Source organism: Delphinapterus leucas, chromosome 14 (assembly GCF_059928025.1).
Source record: "Delphinapterus leucas isolate spDelLeu-1000000601 "Yukka" chromosome 14, BTC_Dleu_Yukka2, whole genome shotgun sequence".
Lineage (NCBI taxonomy): Eukaryota > Metazoa > Chordata > Mammalia > Artiodactyla > Monodontidae > Delphinapterus > Delphinapterus leucas.
Genome location: NC_143142.1, coordinates 38,451,133 through 38,469,753, shown reverse-complemented (window position 1 = coordinate 38,469,753; position 18,621 = coordinate 38,451,133). Strand labels below are relative to the sequence as shown.

The 18,621-nt window shown below is 37.5% G+C and overlaps 1 protein-coding gene across 1 annotated transcript in view; it reads right to left on the bottom strand.

Moving 5' to 3' along the window:
- The window catches only part of MIB1 (MIB E3 ubiquitin protein ligase 1), a 118,450-nt gene that overhangs the window by 79,132 nt on the left and 20,697 nt on the right, over window positions 1–18,621 (bottom strand). The window contains exons 3-7 of the mRNA XM_022586811.3: window positions 18,005–18,134; window positions 11,831–11,935; window positions 9,416–9,482; window positions 7,890–8,094; window positions 851–1,034 (exon numbers count right to left, since the gene is read on the bottom strand). Coding sequence (XP_022442519.1) covers window positions 851–1,034; window positions 7,890–8,094; window positions 9,416–9,482; window positions 11,831–11,935; window positions 18,005–18,134 — 691 coding nt within the window. The remainder of the gene's footprint in view (window positions 1–850; window positions 1,035–7,889; window positions 8,095–9,415; window positions 9,483–11,830; window positions 11,936–18,004; window positions 18,135–18,621) is intronic.

Here is an 18,621-nt window from a genome sequence, read left to right as displayed (position 1 = left end):
AAAGGTGTTGACCAGGACAGGAGACTGGACAACACACCAGGGCGGGTTGGATGTCATATGAAGGGGGTGGGAGGGGAGGTATACATGGGACAGGAAGGAGGTGCTTAAATGGGATGGGACTTGGGAAGACAGGATTTGGAACAGGATGAGACAGGAGCAGGGAGTGGGCAAAGTGGAGAGCTGAAGAGGAGGATATAGCAAGGTGGAAAGGAATGGGATACAGGGCAAGGCAGTAAGGGCAGTTGGCAGGATGGAACAGGTAGTACCTAAGGAAAGAGACAGGAGGACAGAAGCAAGGAAAAGATGGAGAAAGAGAAAGATGAATGAAAAGAGGGCAGAGCAAACAAATTATTTTGTTACTGCTGAATATTTGACGAAAAATGTATTGAATGACTAAATAAAAAATTAAACTGTAGCTCTTTGGGAGCAAAGCTATCTCAGAAGGCACACGTTCTGAGCTGCTCTTGCAGTCTTAAGTTAAGTCTTAAGTTAAGTGGCCCCAAGTGAGGAGAACAGCAGTGGTCCAGCACTGCTGGTGACTGGATGAGCACGTCGCTCTCATTCTGGGGTGAAGTATCAGGAAGCCTCTCTGCCTCACGCCAACATTACATTCTCCACTAAAAGCTCTATCGAAAAATATTAACTATAGCTCTTCTTTGGACTTTCCCAGGCTAAGCTAACTGAAATAAGTTAGAAAATAAAAGGCATATATATGTTAAACTGCCAATGAAGATTACAATTCTCAAAGGATTATGCTAATTTACTTTCTAAAATCAAAGTTTTAAAACCTTTTAAAAACTACATAAACATGGTATATTTCCTAGTCCCAAATTATTTTATATGTACTTACTGGGAGCATAGCTTCAGCCCATTCTCCATGTCCTCTCTGTAGAAGTTTAATTCTTTCCAGGTCATAACAAACTTGTACAAGATCACCCACTTGGAACTGTGAGGGGCCTCCTTCTGCACCCTGAGCAGCATCCCCACTTCGGACAATGTTCGCTTTAGTGAGAACAGCAGGATTGAAGGTCCACCTAAAAATCAAAGCCAAAATTCAACATGGGTAAGTTTACTTAATTTTAGCACAAATTCTTAGTTAACCATTACAGGGAAAAAAGCTTTATAACTCATCAACAGTGTAAAGCAATCCTTTACAATTACATCCTGAATGATTTGTATTTCTTTTTATGATTTTATTATTCAGATTTGGGAAAAGAGTTATCCATAATCTCACCACCCGAATATGATACACTTCTGTCTAGCACTTCTGTCTAGATTTATTTGCACTTGCATGTCTTATAAAACTGTTATTAAAAAAAGTAACACTCAAAAAAAGTAATACACACTCGTTAAAAATTAAAACATTTCATAAACATGTAAAGTAAAAGTGAAAGTTCCATTTCACACAAACACACCTGGATCACCATTCCCCACCCCACTAGACACCACAGTTAATACTCCATTGAGTAGCCCTGCAGATCTTCTATTAATATGCAGAGTAATGGTTATAAGAGAGTTGTTTTTTTTCCATAAATGGGATCATAATATACATATATATATTAGTCTGTGGCTTCTTTTTTCTCAGAGGATGCATCTTGGAACGTTTATTTTTCAATGTGACAGATATAGATCTATTTATTTTGATTTAATGGCTACAGAGTATTCCATAGCATCGATATACACAAACGTACTTAGCGATTGTCCTACTGATTATCATTTAAAGTAATTCCACATTTTCACTATTATAACGAACAATACTATAAAAAACATCACTGTATGTACAACTTTGTGCACATGGGGGTCAGTATTTCATTAGAGATTCTTAAAGGAGCCACCTAATCAAAGTATATATTTGTTTACAATTCTGATAGAGCCAAACTGCTCTACAAAGAGTACACTATTTTCCCATACCACTGCAATCTCATGGATAAAAATATTATCTAGTTTTAAATTGCCATGTATGGGTATCTTACATCCTTGTAATCACTGTATCAAAACAAACTTGGACTCGGATTTCTTCCTTCCTATACATAAGCATTTTTCTATGCTGCTACCATCTGCACAACCACCATTTTATTGACTACTTAATATCCCATCGAAAAGTTGTACCACAGTGTATAACACACTTCTCCTAGTCCCATATGGTACTCCAAGGGAAAAAAGGTTCCCTAGTCAAATAAACTTTTACAATATGGCATATTATACCCTCCTTTCCTTATTATAATGGTCCTTAGCATATAAAAGGCTCTGAGAGGTCACAACACACAAAACCCTGCTTACTAAATTCCTATAACCATGTAAACTTTCTTTCTAAAACAACCACAAAGAGAAAGAAGTGCCTCTGATCAGTTAAGAATAAAACTCAAATACAAAACGTTTTCTTTTTAGTCTTATGAGTCATGGTGCCCTTTATTTACCTCACTCCCAAAGTTCCAAAATCTTCCAAACCTGTGTAGTGCCCGAACAGTAGTATTTACTCAAGTTGTTCCTTCTACCTACAGCGCTTCCTTGCCCAGGTGAAAACCAAATCTTTCAACCTTACTTAATGTAATATGCTCGCTTAAGTTTTCTCAGATTTGCCCAGCTGAAATGACCACTCTTCTTCTGTACCTTCAGAATAGCCTGAATACTCACCTATCATAACTACTTAAAACATTTTAATACAGCTATTTCTGACTTTGTCTATCCAAATTAATAGAGAAACTCCTTCAAAGCAGAGGACCATGTCTTGTTTGTCTTTGTAATTCTAACACTAATCACAGGGCCTAATACAGGGTAAGTATTTAATAAGTTGGTGTTGAGTAAAGAATAAAAAAAGATTATTTTCTAGAAGTCAAATGTCATGTTACTAATAACACTACTGCCCAAGAAAGAATTTTGACCGAGGAAGAATTCTGCAAGTAATAATCCTAATCTGTGTTAACCTAACATTTCCAAATAACAAATAAGATACTATTTAAGACAAAATATGCTAGTACATGCTACTCTGAACTTAAATTGTGTTGATTTTTTCCTTCTTTTTTATTAAGAGCTTTATTGAGATGTAGCTCACATATCATACAATTCACTCATTTAAAGCATGTAATTCGGTGGTTTTAGTATATTCAGTTGTATAAACCAACCACCACCACCTAATTTCATTTTCATTACCACAAAAAGAGCCCCTTAACGATTAGCAGTCATTCTGAATTCACCCCTCTCCCCCCAGCCCCTAACAACCAGTAATATACTTTCTGTTTCTATGGATTTTCTTATTATGGACATTCTGTATAAATAAAATCAGATAATATGTGACCTTTTGTGACTGGCTTCTTTCACTCAACATAATGTTTTCAAGATTTATCTATGTTGCAGCATATGTCAGTACTCCATCCCTTTTTATGGCCAAATATAATATTCCATTGGATGGATATATCACATTTTATCCATTCACCAGTTGATAGACATTTGGGCTATTTCCACATTTTGGCTGTTATGAATAATACTTCTACAAACATACATGTGCAGATTTTCGTATGGGCACATGGTTTAAATTCTCTTGGGTACGAACCTGGAAGTAGACATGCTAGGTCATACGGTAACTCTATACATAGCATTTTGAGGAACTACTGAACTGTTTTCCAAAGCATCTAGACCACTTCTCGTACTTACCATCAATGTATGAAGGTTTGGTTCTAATTTCTCTATACCCTCAGCAACACTTGTAATTATCCTACCTTTTTATTCTAGTCATTCTAGCATGTGAACTGGCATCTCATCATGGTTTTGAATTGCATTTCCCTAATAACTAATAATGTCCTGCATCTCTTCAAGGGTGATATAAAATGAATTGTGCCCCTCCAAATTTCATATGTTAAAGCTCTCTAGCTCTTAATGTAACTGTATTTGGAGACTGGGCCTTTAGGGACATAAGTAGGTTAAATGATGTCATAAAGGTAGGGTGCCATGTGAGAAGGCAATCCTCTACAAGCCAGGAAGAGGTCTCACCAGAAACCAACCCTGATGGCACCTTGTTCTTGGACTTCCAGCCTCCAGAACTGTAAAAAAATAAACCTCTGTTGTTTAAGCCACCCAGTCTGTGGGATTTTGTTAAGGCAGCCCTAGCAGACTAATGCAATGAGTTTATTGGCCATCTCTATATCTTCTGTGGAAAACTGTCTGTTCAAATCCTTTGCCCATTTTTCAATTAGGTTATTTATCTTTTATTGTTGAATTTTAAGAGTTCTTTATACTATATTCTAGATATAAGTCCCTAATCAGACATATGATTTGCAAATATCTTCTCCCATTCCATGGGTTGTCTCCTCACTTTCTTGATAGTTTCCTTTGAAACACAAAAGTTTTAATTTTGATGAAGTCTATTCACTCTTTCTTTGGTTGCTTCTACTTTGGAGTTCATATCTAAGAAACCACTGTCTAATTCAAGGTCACGAAGATTTATGCCTATGTTTTAAGACTTCTATAGTTTTAGCTCTTGCATTTAGATCTGTGATCCATTTTTTTTTTTTTTTTCTTTTTTGGCGGTACGTGGGCCTCTCACTGTTGTGGCCTCTCCGTTGCAGAGCACAGGCTCCGGACGCGCAGGCTCCAGACGCGCAGGCTCAGCGGCCATGGCTCATGGGCCCAGCCACTCCGTGGCATGTGGGATCTTCCCGGACTGGGGCACGAACCCGTGTCCCCTGCATCGGCAGGCAGACTCTCAACCACTGCGCCACCAGGGAAGCCCTGTGATCCATTTTAACTTAATATTTGTACATGGTGTGTAGCAGGGGTCCAATTTCATTCTTTTGCATGTCAATATCCAATTGACTCAGCATCATTTGTTTTGTTTTGTAATTGTAGCTTTATTTTTTAGATTGTTGTATACTTGACATATAACATTAAATTAATTAACATTAAATTAGATGTACACCACAATGACTGAATATCTGTAAATACTGTCGGCACCGTTTGTTGAAAAGACTGTTCTTTCCCCATTGAACTGTGCTGAACCCCTGTCAAAAATCAACTGACTTTAAATGCAAGGGCTTATTTCTGGACTCAGTTCTACTCCATCAATCTACATGCTTATTTTTATAATAGACTGTCTTGATTACTGTAGCTTTGTGGTAAATTTTCAAATTGGGAAGTGTGAGTCCTCCAACTTTGTTCTTCATTTTTTAAACTGTTTTGGCTATTCTGGGTCCCTTGAGTTTCCATATGAATTTAAGGTTCAGTTTGCCAATTTCTGTATAAAAAAAAAAGGGCAAGGATTTTGATAGGGATTGCACTGAATCTGTTGATTAGTTTGAGGAATACTGTCATATGTTAAATGTTGAATTATTCCCCCCAAAAGATATGCTGAAATGCTAATCCCCAACACCTCTGAATGTGAGCATATTTAGAAACAGGGTGTTTGCAGATGTAATCAAGTTAAAATGAGGTCATATCAGATTAGGATGGGCCCTAAATCCAATGACTGGTGTCCTTATAAGGTCACGTAAAATCATCTTTTGATCATTGTCTATGTAAAAGACTCTAGAAGTTCCATGAGCTCAATTAACTTTCTTCTATGCCTCCTTAGGGTTATTTCCTTATGGATGGCTAAGGTACAAATGTTGGCCTGACGAAACTAAAATAGCGGGCTGGAGGACTGTTGATGTGGCTCTCGGTATTAAATCATCTCCCTACAACTGTCTGAACTTGACTAATCAGAGACTGACTTGGATGAATTTGAAAATAAACTATGTACCCAGAAGAAAAAAACGAAGGTCATGTGACAACAGAGGGGCACAGAGACTCACAGGGGACAAGACCATGTGAAGACAGAGGCAGAGAAATGAGTGACGCATCGACAAGCCAAGGAAAGCCAAGGACTGCCAACAACCACCAGAAGCCAGGAGAGAGGCATAGAAGAGATTCTCCCTCAGATATCCAGAAGAAAACAGTCTTGCCAACATCTTCACTTTGGACTTCTAGCCTCCAGAATTTGAAAGAATAAGTTTCTGTTGTAAAGCTGCTGTTTGTGGTAATTTGTTATGGCAACCCTAGGAAACTAATACACCATCTAAACAACATTAAATCTTCTGATCCATAAACATGAAACGTCTTTCCATTTAGGTCATCTTTAATTTCCTTCAACAATGTTATATAGTTTTTGGTATACAAATCTTGTACTTATTGGGCTAAATTTATTCTTAAGTATTTTATTCTTTGTGATGCTATTGAAAATGGAATTGTTTAGTTTCATTTTCAGATTGTTCATTGCTAGTATACAGAAATACAACTGATTTTTCTTTTTCTTTTTTTTTTTTTCTGGTACATGGGCCTCTCACTGTTGTGGCCTCTCCCCCTGCAGAGCACAGGCTCCAGACGCGCAGGCTCAGCGGCCATGGCTCACGCGCCCAGCCGCTCCGCGGCATGTGGGATCTTCCCGGACTGGGGCACGAACCCGTGTCCCCTGCACTGGCAGGCAGACTCTCAACCACTGCGCCACCAGGGAAGCCCTGATTTTTCTATATTGATCTTGTATCCTGTGACTATGCTGAATTCGTTTATTAGTTCTAACAGTTTTTTTTGTGGATTCTTTAGATTTTTCTATACACAAGATCGTGTCACCTGTAGACAGAGAGGGTTTAACTTCTTCCTTTCTCTTATTTCTTTTTCTTGCCTAATTGCCCCAGCTAGACCCTCTAGGACAATATGGAATAAAAGTGAGGAGAGCAGACATTCTTGTTTTGTTCCTGATCTTAAAGGAGAAAGCATTCAGTCTTTCCCACTGTACGCTGTTAGCTGTGGGTTTTTCATCGATGTCCTTTATCAAGCTGAAGAAGTTCCCTTCTGTTCCTAGTTTATTTAGTATTTTTATCATGAAGGATGTTGGATTTTGGCAAATGCTTTTTGTGTATCTCTTGATATTATCACGTGTATCCTTAAGATTTAAACACAATTAGAGCTAATTCTATAATGTGGTTAGCAACTTAATGTTAATTTTTCTTATTTCATATATAATCCTTCCCCTAAAGAATCTCAGAGAGTTAGTTTCTTTATGTACATGTCAGTAATAAAGCTTTGACAACTATTCAATTTAACTACCGAATTTTTTCTTTAAAATACTGTAAACATACTAGTAAACTGGATATATTTTGGCCCCTAGGGACAAATAAATAAAAGGCACAGGCCCAGTCTCCAAGAAACACGAAACCCAGAGACCAAATAAATAACCATTTTAGTAAATAGGAGACCTAAACAGATAAATAGCGTATGCATGTACCAGGGAGGGGGGAAGGAGAGAGGAAGTAAGCATAAAAGTTCAATATTTATAGGAGGCAAAGGAGTTAATCCAGAGAAGGAGGGAGACAAGGAGGAAAGGGTATTCTGCATGGAAGGAGTGGTGTGTGCAAAGGTTACAGAAGTGAGGAAACACACGCAGTGCTGTGTGGCTGATAAGCATTAGTGTGTGCACAGGTGTCTGTGGCAAGGCAGAGCTGTGTTACCATGAGATGACGCTGGAGATATGGGCCAGAGGAGTTTTACTGTTATCCCGTTCATTCAGGGTAGACTGATGCAGTCCAACAGAACACAGAACTTTTTAGCTATACTTGGACCTAATACTGATACAATGTATTCTGCCCCCTAAAGGAAAAAAAAAAGTGCACAGAACATTGAATCATAAATATATTCATATAAATATATACACATACACACACACACACACACACACACACACACACATACACTGTTCTTACTTGTTTCCCTCCACTTTACCAACATATTCTGGATTTTCATCTATTATTGAAGAGTTAGCTGTAAGAGGTTTTATTATATCACATTATTTGCTTTCTTTAAGGCTCTTTCCTCTATATACTAACTTTATTTGCCATTACTGAAAATTAAAAAATATAACCAACCTATTGCCACTTGGATACTGTACTACAATGTCATGATCTTCATCAATGCCACAAACAGTTCCAGTTGTAGTTAAAGTCTCAAACATGCCATCAGTCCATCCTCCATGACCGTGCTGCAAAGACTGTACAATTTCTAGGTCAAGATCTATATTGACCAGGTCACCAATCTGCAATCCACCAGGATTCCTGTTGCCATTCTGCTCACCTATAATTGCAGAGGGAGTTGACAAAGGAAAAGGAAAATCACAGCAACAACAGGCAACTGCACTGTTTTAAATAAGAAAAAGCCCAAGATATCTGAGTTTTAGTTACTATCTAATCTTAAAATGTTTTGAGAATATACTGTGAGTATCAAATTCTAGAATTAGAGAGCTTTAAAAAAAAGAAAGAAAAGAAAACAGACTCAAAACCAGAAATAATGTAATGATTTACAACAATGACTGAACAGGGGCAGAATCCACAGAAGACTAGGCAACCATCTATCAGAACACAAAGTTCTGAGCATTGACAATATTCACCTTTCTGCCTGGATGACTTGCTGAAGAGCCAACATAACTAACTAAAGTATATGAAAGAGAACCCTGGAATTTTTTTGCCTCTGAAGGGCTTACTGTTATTAGTTACCAAATAGTTCTTGTGATTTTTCCCTAAAGAGCATTTTCAAATATTTCAAAGCCCATTTCTGAGATTATTTGCAAAACTACTTATGGGATAAAGGATTCATGATCATAAAATACTATGCTGAGGGATCTGAAATGGGTATGCTGATTCTACACTTTCCTTGTAAAACCCAGATACAAAACAAAGTTTCTGAAAGCAAGAGAAAGAGATGATCTCCTCAAAACCGTAAGATTTTCTTCTACATTCTCCTTTTTAAAAAAATTAGGTATGCTGGAAGAGAACAGCACTTTTGGGCAATAAGGCAAATCAAATGATTTGGAAAGAGGAACAGAGCGTTCACATGAGAAAGGAAAGCATTCAGAGACTAAAGGTTTAATCAGAAGAATGTGGTAAATGTTCATCTTGCCAACAATGAAGAATCTATAAAATGAAACTAGTTTTGGTTTTCTTGTTCTTTTTTTATTTTAATGATACATGAAATTATATTTACCATATTATCTTAATCTTAGAGCTGTTCTTATATTTTCAAAGAAATTTTACAGAAATTCTAAGGAATTTATAAGCATTAAATTGTTAGGTCCTATTCTCAGTAGTATAAGAGATATAACATTGATCATATAACCCAAAATTTTTCAACAATATAAGTTTATGGTTAAAAGACAAAAGTTTCAAATATAGTATGCCATATAAATGGTATATCAATTATACCAAAAAGTCATGACAATTCTTTCAGAGTTTAAATAAATTAAAAAGAACAAATGCTTTAAAACAAAATAAAACCAAAAGAGTATGTCTTTAAAAAGCTTTAATGGTAACTAATTTTTTTAAAGCCCAATTTAAACACTTTTCCGATTCCATGAACTCTGACCCGTTATTTAGAAATTTTCTCTAGCCTGTTAACTCACCTAGCACAGGACAATGATCTCTGTAGAAAGAACCTCCTTTGGCATCCTGGACACACTTCAGGTCAGACTAAGAAAAAGAAAAGAAAGCAGAAAAATCACCCTTGAAAACTTCAACTACAGCTTAAAACCTAAAATACGCAAAAATGTTCATTTAGAACATATCCTCAGCAGAAGTGAAAAGTAGCTCTCGGTTAATAGTCACACTAAACATTGCTTTCAAAAACACCCATCAAAAACTATAAACTTGACCTTCAGATAGGTCACACTTTAAGATTTCTTTTAAACTTCAACATTAAAATGCCTGGATCTTTACCATTATCATACTTTCAAAAACACATGCTGGAAAAAAAGAACTAAAACAAAAATCTCATATTTCAAAAGTACATAACATATTCCATTTTAAAGATATTTTTACCAAAAAAGAGCTCAACTCATTTGATCTTTCTAATCAATTTTATGAGATATACAAGGCAGGTATTGTATAAAGGAAATTAGCCAAAACTAAATAGTCAGAAAGTAGAAAAGGAAAAAACCAAATCCAGTCTTTTGATTCCTTGTCCAGTTAATTTCCTATTTATATCACTTTTAGTCCTTACTTTACCATAACTTCGTTAACTCAAGTTCCTTCCCACTTAGCTTTTATAAGAAAGTATTTAAGTATTTGAATGGGGAGGCAGTTGTGGTATAATGAAAAGTACAGGAAATGTGAACTTAGAAGAGCAACCTTGAGCGTGACTGAAAATTCAGAAACAGATTACCTAAAAGTGTCTAACAGTACCATATACATGTATAAAGTGATCAGTACATACATACTATATTAAGGAAAGGAACTCCTTTATACAGACACATACACACACAAACACACCCCAACCCAACTCTCTTTTACAGCCTCCTTTGCCGCTATAGCTCACATTTAGTTCAATCCTAGCCAAGGAGACATGGGTCAAGCAGTTTTAATATGATACTTTAACCCACTGGTTCCACTTCTAGGAATCTATCTTAAGGAAATATACCCATAAATGTATAAAGGCATATGCACAAGGATGCTTACTGAAACACTGCTTGCAACAATGAAAAAAACAAAAAAAAACCCAGATACCCATCAACAGAAATCTCATTATATAAACAATGGCATAACCATATAATGGAATACTACTCAGCCATCAAAAAAGAATGGGATCAATCTATATGTATACTACTCAATAAGTACCTGAGCGCACACAGCATGTAAAGCTTCGTTTGAAGCAAGTTAATAATCAGTTGGAATTCTACAAAAATTCCCAATTTAAAAACAGGGAGAGGCATGAAGATAATAATGAAAAACTAATGACCAATGCTGTATACAACTGTAAAAATTGGCGAGTAAACTACCTGTCTAGATTCACAAGGCTCGCTTTTATGTATAAAAGGAATAGATTAAGGCAAAGGGACAGTGGGATATTTTTTCCCCTCCTAATGAGCATAAGAGTTGGAAAAAAAAATGAAATTTTAGAATTCTTTGAATGAAAAATGTATTCAAGGTGGAAAGGATATAAAAGACATTAATATTTTAGCATTAATATAATATTTAATTACACTCTATAAATTAAATAGCTGAGGTCAACATTTGAATAATGATCCATGACATGCAGAAATACAGGACAATCCATTGAATAAAAACTACCATTATGCTCCTTAAGCACTTAAGTAATTCAAAGTGCTTCTAGGTCAGTCATTTTCAATCATCAACACTACACTTTAAAAATACAGAGGAGGGCTTCCCTGGCGGCGCAGTGGTTGAGAGTCCACCTGCCGATGCAGGGGACACGGGTTCGTGCCCCAGTCCGGGAAGATCCCACATGCTGCGGAGCGGCTGGGCCCGTGAGCCATGGCCGCTGAGCCTGCGCGTCTGGAGCCTGTGCCCCGCAACGGGAGAGGCCACAACAGTGAGAGGCCCGCGTACCGCAAAAAATAATAATAATAAAAATAAATAAAAATAAAAATACAGGGCTTCCCTGGTGGCGCAGTGGTTGAGAGTCCGCCTGCCGATGCAGGGGACGCGGGTTCGTGCCAGGTCCGGGAAGATCCCACATGCCGCGGAGCGGCTGGGCCCGTGAGCCATGGCCGCTGAGCCTGCGCGTCCGGAGCCTGTGCTCCGCAATGGGAGAGACCACAACAGTGAGGGGCCTGCATACCGCAAAAAAATAAAAATAAAAATACAGAGGAAAAAACTCCTTAAAAAATAATTTTAACACCTATTGTATTAAATTCTCACTTTACAGATGTTCCCTCCAATTGCATACTCATGATTCAGATGGCTGTATTCTGACAAAAGGAGATGACAAAAGAAAAAATGGAAGAATACAATAAGGGCTATTTTTACTTCCCTTCTTTCACCCGTCCAATATTTTCAGCTTTTGTGGTTCTTACACTTACCATGCCCTCAAAGCCAACTCTGTAAAGGTTCTTAGCACCATTGTCCCAGAGAACGTAGGCCGCACTATGTGGGCTTGATGCACTCCAGTCTTGGATTTCTGTTACCTAAGGGAAATTTTTGAGGAAAAAAAAAATTTTGAAAGAGGAGAGGAGAGGTTGGTTCTTTTAATTATATTTAAATCTTTAAAAATATTTCAGCTACAATCCTGTGTAACAGGATCATGAAAAATACTTATTTACCAAATATATGTCACTTCTAACATATAGAATTATACAATTTTCCAGAATATTATAAGCTAATTTCTAAAACCACTGTAGAAATTGTAAATACAGAAGCTTAGTGATTATTACAGTGATGGATTATCAGAAAATACATAATTCATTACAAAATTTAAAATCTTCACTCTTAAAGGATTCCCTCTAACAACAGTGTATTCTTTTAAACCTATTCTTTGATACAAAATTTAAAATCTTTGACCAAATATCCTGAAAAATTCAAGGTAAACCAACTCTCTGGTCAGCTAAACGCTGATAAGCATGAGGCTCAAAGGCCAAGTTTAAAGAAAACTTGAGTGACTTGGCTCCTCCAGCAGCACCCCTCAGTTGCCCCAAAAAGCAGGCCATCTAAGCTGAAACACTGTGACTGCAGTGGAGACCCAGACACAATCTCTAGGCCCCACACACCAGCAGGCTGATTAGTAAGAGTGTTTAATACTTTAAAAAAAAATAAAATAAAATACTGGAGTTGCTATTGCTTAAGGGCCAAGAATCAACTACACAAAACTGACGCACAACAAGCACTAAACTTGGGTATTCTCAAGTGAACCAGTCTACAGCTCAGTATGGGAAGTCGCACATGCGCAACTCATTACTCTTCTCCACCCTGACACTTATAATCAACCACGCTACATAGTTACTTAGAATGCCAGGCTGATGTTAAATGTAATTTTTAAGGTATGCCCTTAAAAACAGACTATTTCAAATAAGATACATAATGACCATTTAATTTTCACCCTGTACTAAAGAAATAGTTTTGCAAGCTACGTATTTTATGGTGCTTTTGTAGAGATAAAAAGTTCTTATGCTTAAAATTTAATCAAATATTTGAGCAACATTTCAAATTGTTAGTAAATGAGTCTATCTATTCTTTTTAATTTTTTTTTTTTTTAAAGGCCGAATGGTGCAGCATGCAGGATCTTAGTTCCCCGACCAGGAATCAAACCCATACCCCCTGCACTGGGAGCGTACAGTCTTAACCACTGGGCTGCCAGAGAGTCCCTATTCTTTTTAATTTTAAAATAAATTATACATTATAAAAATATATCATATGTAAATTTTAAAGAATAAAAAACAAAATGAACATCAGACTAAGAAAAAGAATATTACCAGTACTTTTCAATTCCCCTGCATGCCTCTCATCAATCACACCCTCCTGCCTTCCAGCAGAGGTAACTACCATCCTGAATGCAGAGTCCATCACTGCCATGCTTTGCTTTCTGATTTTCACAACCACTGTATAACCTTCCAAAGCAAGAGTTTCTAACACTCTAAAGTGAAACATGCAATTTTTAGCAAAAAAAAATCCCTTCTGATTCTAATATAGTCTGATTCTATTTCATTCATTTTTAAAAATACAATGCTAGATTAAATAACTCTGTGTTTTTATGAGAGGGACAAAAAAGCATGTGACCAACTAAAAAACAAAGACTACAAACTTTAAATCAAATTCATCCTAAATTTCAAATTACTTGGGATATAAGCAAATTCATTACTCAAGCTCTGAATCACTAAATGAAATTCCTTCATTTGTTAATATGATTTGGTTAATCAAGGAGGAAAGTGGAAGGCATAAGAAGATAACTACATTAATTTCATACTTTCAATTCTGATTAAGAAATATGTGCGGAATGGCTGCTAAAACCATTAGGTAAAAGGTTGCTGAGAAACCCTGTAAAGGATCAAACTGACAATACCTGCACTGATCAATCTTAACGTCACCAACAGTAGGATAATCAAACTTTGTATGCCTCCTGATGTGATGCAATGAAAGTACACACACAACTGATGAGGTACTCTTGACAAAAAAACCTGAACCTGAACCTGAATCTAATCATGTCTCTACACCTAACACCTAGTTTATAAGAATACAGGGCTCAGAGGAAGAAGTTCAAGAATATCATAAAGAATCAATCAGCCAAATCCAAAGAACCTTGATTTCTTCAACAAATAAATGGCATTTTTTAAAATGCTGATAATTTTTGAAGTTGGATGTTGGGTGCATGGGAATTTGTTATACTACTCTTTCTATTCTGGTGTATGTTTGAAATTCTCCATAATAAAGTTTTTTTAAAAGAAGAAAATATATCTAGCGTACCTGCATGAAATAATCAACATATATTCGAAAGCATTTGCAAAATGAAAACAGTCTTGAAATACTAACGTAGGTAGTTAAGAATACACTACACACTTCCATGATGACCTTACATCATGCTTGCCAAAGCCATGGTGCAAAGCAAAAAACCATGGTACATGTTGGCACATGGTAGGCCATAGAGTGTATCAGTATTACATCAGCCTAGGTTGGTTTATACCCCTTAATATGGCTCATACTAGCCATATTGTTGAGAACATGTAGTAATGAGAATGGGGTGGGAATCTTGAACCCTCAAGGGGAAAAAAAAGATAAGAAAAGAGGATTGGGACAGAGCAGCCAGCACTGAAGACTGGCCAGCACAGGAAGGCTTAAAAACTTTCTTCATTCACACACATGGTCAAAAAGAGTCAGACAAAAATTACATTTCATCTCAAACATGTGCTTAAATAATGTTACCCTGAAGACTTCCTATTATATTAAGTTCCCTCACTTAGAGTCACATGTGTAAGATGGTTTCATTTACTTTTCATTTTGTTCTTAAAATGTAACAAGTATTAAATCATAATAAACCAAAAATGTAATACTGATGACTCAAAGCTTCAAGAAAGCCTAATTTTCATCCCCCTAAGAAGTGCCAATATAAGAAAAATCCAGAAAGTTCCATTTATGTGGCTTCAGACTTTAGCTGCAACTGCTTTTGAAAAGCTGATGAAAAAAAATTTTTCCCAGCCCTCTGACCATAAAATTAAGCGTGAGGAAGAATGTAAAGTTAAACACAATTTTAGAATGAAAGTATTAAAATATTTACTTCTTGTGCACTCTTGCAAAAGACATTATTAGAACGTGTACACCACCAAAGGAAAGAGTAAGCTAAGTAAGATGATGTAATGGGATACAGAAAACATGGGATCCGGGTTTCCCTGGTGGCACAGTGGTTAAGAATCCACCTGCCCCAATGCAGGGGACACGGGTTTGAGCCCTGGTCCAGGAAGATCCCACATGCCGTGGAGCAACTAAGCCCGTGCACCACAACTACTGAGCCTGTGCTCTAGAGCCCACGACCCACAACTACTGAGCCTGTGTGCCACAACTACTAAGCCCGTGTGCCACAACTACTGAAGCCCATGTGCCTAGAGCCCGAGCTCCACAACAAGAGAAGCCACCACAATGAGAAGCCTGTGCACCACAACGAAGAGTAGCCCCCACCTGCCACAACTAGAGAAAGTGCGCATGCAGCAACGAAGACCCAATGCAGCCAAAAATAAATAAATTAAATAAATAAGAAATTTTTTAAATGCTTAAAAAAAAAAGAAAACATGGGATCCAGCCAGGAAAGAGGCAAGGGCATCCACCAAAGGGAGCTGCCAGGATGACTGCTGGGTACCAGGCATCAAGGGCAATCTGTCTGAACTGTAGCCATGTGATTCACAGGCCAGACATGCTGAAGGCTCTTATCACCCAGATGCCCACTGCCATTGCACCATTTTATCAACCTAAGGTCACACTGCCTGAGTGAGCCTGACCCAAATTCTCCACTGTACTTGGCTTGTTGGACTATGTAATGATGAGGTTCCCACTCTCCCCTCCACCCCCTATTCTCTGCCACCTAAATCAACTGAGGTCTCTCATCTTACCCCACAGAATATTCTGCTTTGACCCACTCCTAAAACTTTGAGGTGGACCATGGTAAGCTTAGAAGCAAAAAATGCATAGTAACTCATGTCCTCTGACCATATTCCTGTCCAGTGTCCTGCACTTGGCCCATACTTCTGCCTTGCCTGATGTCCTGACCGTGCTGATTCCTGTGTTTCCCAGGACTCACTAATGAGTTTTTGCAGGGCTTGCAATTGGGAAAGGGTAAACAGAAGGCTTTTAAAGGTATTCATAAAATTCTATTTTTTAATCTGTAGACTAGGAAAAAAAGTTTGCTTTTTAAAATTTTATTACTATTCTTTAAGCTTTAACATACATTTTATACATCCTATGTGACACAGTATTGCTATGATTACAGAAGTTGTTAACTGCACAAAGGGCCTTGCCAAGGAGGAGAATAGAGGCTGACCTCCAGCCTGAGCTCCACTTACCAACACCTTATGCACGGGGACAAGGCTGTTCCTGTGTCCACGCTCAAAGGGGTACCTTTTCTCTACCACTGGCTTGCCAAGCATGTCCCCACATCACTCCATCCATCCAGAGGTGGTGCCTTTCCCAAATTCACACTGGTCTATTTTTCTTTTTAGAAATGTGCTTCTCAAACTTTAATGTACATCTGAATGACTTAGGGCTCTTGTTAAAATGAAGATCCTGGGGCTTCCCTGGTGGCACAGTGGTTGAGAGTCCGCCTGCCGATGCAGGGGACACGGGTTCATGCCCCAGTCCGGGAAGATCCCACATGCCGCGGAGCGGCTAGGCCCATGAGCAATGGCCGCTGGACCTGCGCGTCCGGAGCCTGTGCTCCGCAACGAGAGAGGCCACAACAGTGAGAGGTCCGCGTACCTCAAAAAAAAAAAAAAAAATGAAGATCCTAATTTAGAAAGTCTAGGAGGAAAGGGACCTGTTACCTATTATACTTCTAACAAGCTTTCAGGTGACACCAATGCTGCTGGTCAACAGGCCACACTACAGTCACAGAATTCAGATTTATATTTCTGGTTGTCCATCTCCCCTAATTAGAATATAAGTTTCAGAAGAGTAGGAATTTTGCCTCTTTTGTTTATTCCCATAACGCTCATGCTTGGAACAGAATCCTTCACCTAAGTGTTCAATAAATATTTACTAAATTAAAAAAAAAAAACATTGTTTCCTTAATAAAAATCAAAGTACTTAAAACATATAGGCCAAAATATTTCTGTCCGACTTCCAAACGTTAAAATTAGACCTAATTACTTGAAATTAAATCAATATAACAATACTCTGAATTTAGAAAACATCCATTTGACAAAATGTTTAAAAATCTCAAATTCAAAAGAATCTATATAGCACCAAGTTGTACAAAAGAGGCTTTCGAGTTCCTAGGAAGAGTTCCTCAGATGACAGAGACTCTAAAATCATCATTCCTTAATGCTAAAAGCAATATTTTAAAGAAGGTAACAGAACTGATATTAATTGACTTCAAAATCTCAAACGTGAAATGCTGTTCATTTCAGTACATCTAGCAAAACACAGAGAATACACATTTAACATGTGACTGACTGAATCAACGAATGCATCATCAGCAAAAGCAACAGGAAATCCAAATAAGTAAAACCAACAACCCATTCACCCTAATACCTCTGGCTACCCCAGCCCGTTAAAGAGGCTGTACAAAATTCCCTTCAGAATAACTGCTATAACTGACCCCTAGACAGCTCTACACGCCTCCTGAGAAGGGTAAAGAGTTAAGTGGACTGAATAACAAAGTAGCTGCCTATTACCCCTCAGAAACAGACCTTTGGGGGAATGGAATATAAAACAAGTACATTCAAATGAAGTTTTAATAACAAGAAAATCAAGAGCATGAGATACTGCTTAGGGAGGACTAGCCCAAACAGGATGTTCAGAAAGGCATTCTGGGCAACAAAACGGCCACATGAAGCCTAAAAGTGGAAAGGTAAAATCTACCCTACAACCTTCTCACGGAACGCCAATATGTACAACAGAGCAGGAACAATCTTTTTTCTTCCGGGGGAAAAAAAATGAAAACTTAAGAAACTGTTATTGGCATTAAAAAAATGGGCCAAGAGATTCAACTACAGTAGTTATAAAATCTACTGAATATACAATATTCTAGAATAACATGATGAATCAAAAACAATTTTTACCTTTCCCCTACGTCCATTTCCTCCATCCTGATCTTCCCACTGCCAGTCCACTCCTCGTACCACTCTGGCACCTGCAAAGATCCCTCTGGCTGTAATCTTCTTAGATTTTCTACGAGACTCTAACAGAACCCTAAAAAAAGTATTTACTTTCAAATTTATATAAAAATAGGTAACAGCAGTTTATTTTTTACAATAAGATTATAAAAAAGGTTATTCTGAAAATATAAAAGATTTTTCTTTGTTCTGGTTAATACCATAACAGCACGGTACAGGAACACGTTCCACGTTACACAGGTTATGATGATGAAGACATTAGTAGTTGGAATAATAATAATAACTGCTAATATTTACTTAGCTTTTCCTATACATAAAAGCACTTACAGAGGTATAAAGTCTGTTACAGTCCCTAAGATGAAGGTATTGTTATTCATTTTACCAATGAGGAAACTAAGTCCCAAAGAGGTAAGTAATTTGCCCAAGGTCACAAAAGTTAAATTGGAATGGAATCAACACATGAATCCAGTCTAACCACTTCAGGGTATCACCACACTCTTCAATACTTTAGAGATGGCAAATTCAAAACCCTACAACTGTCAGGCAAGTACTACAAATGAGGG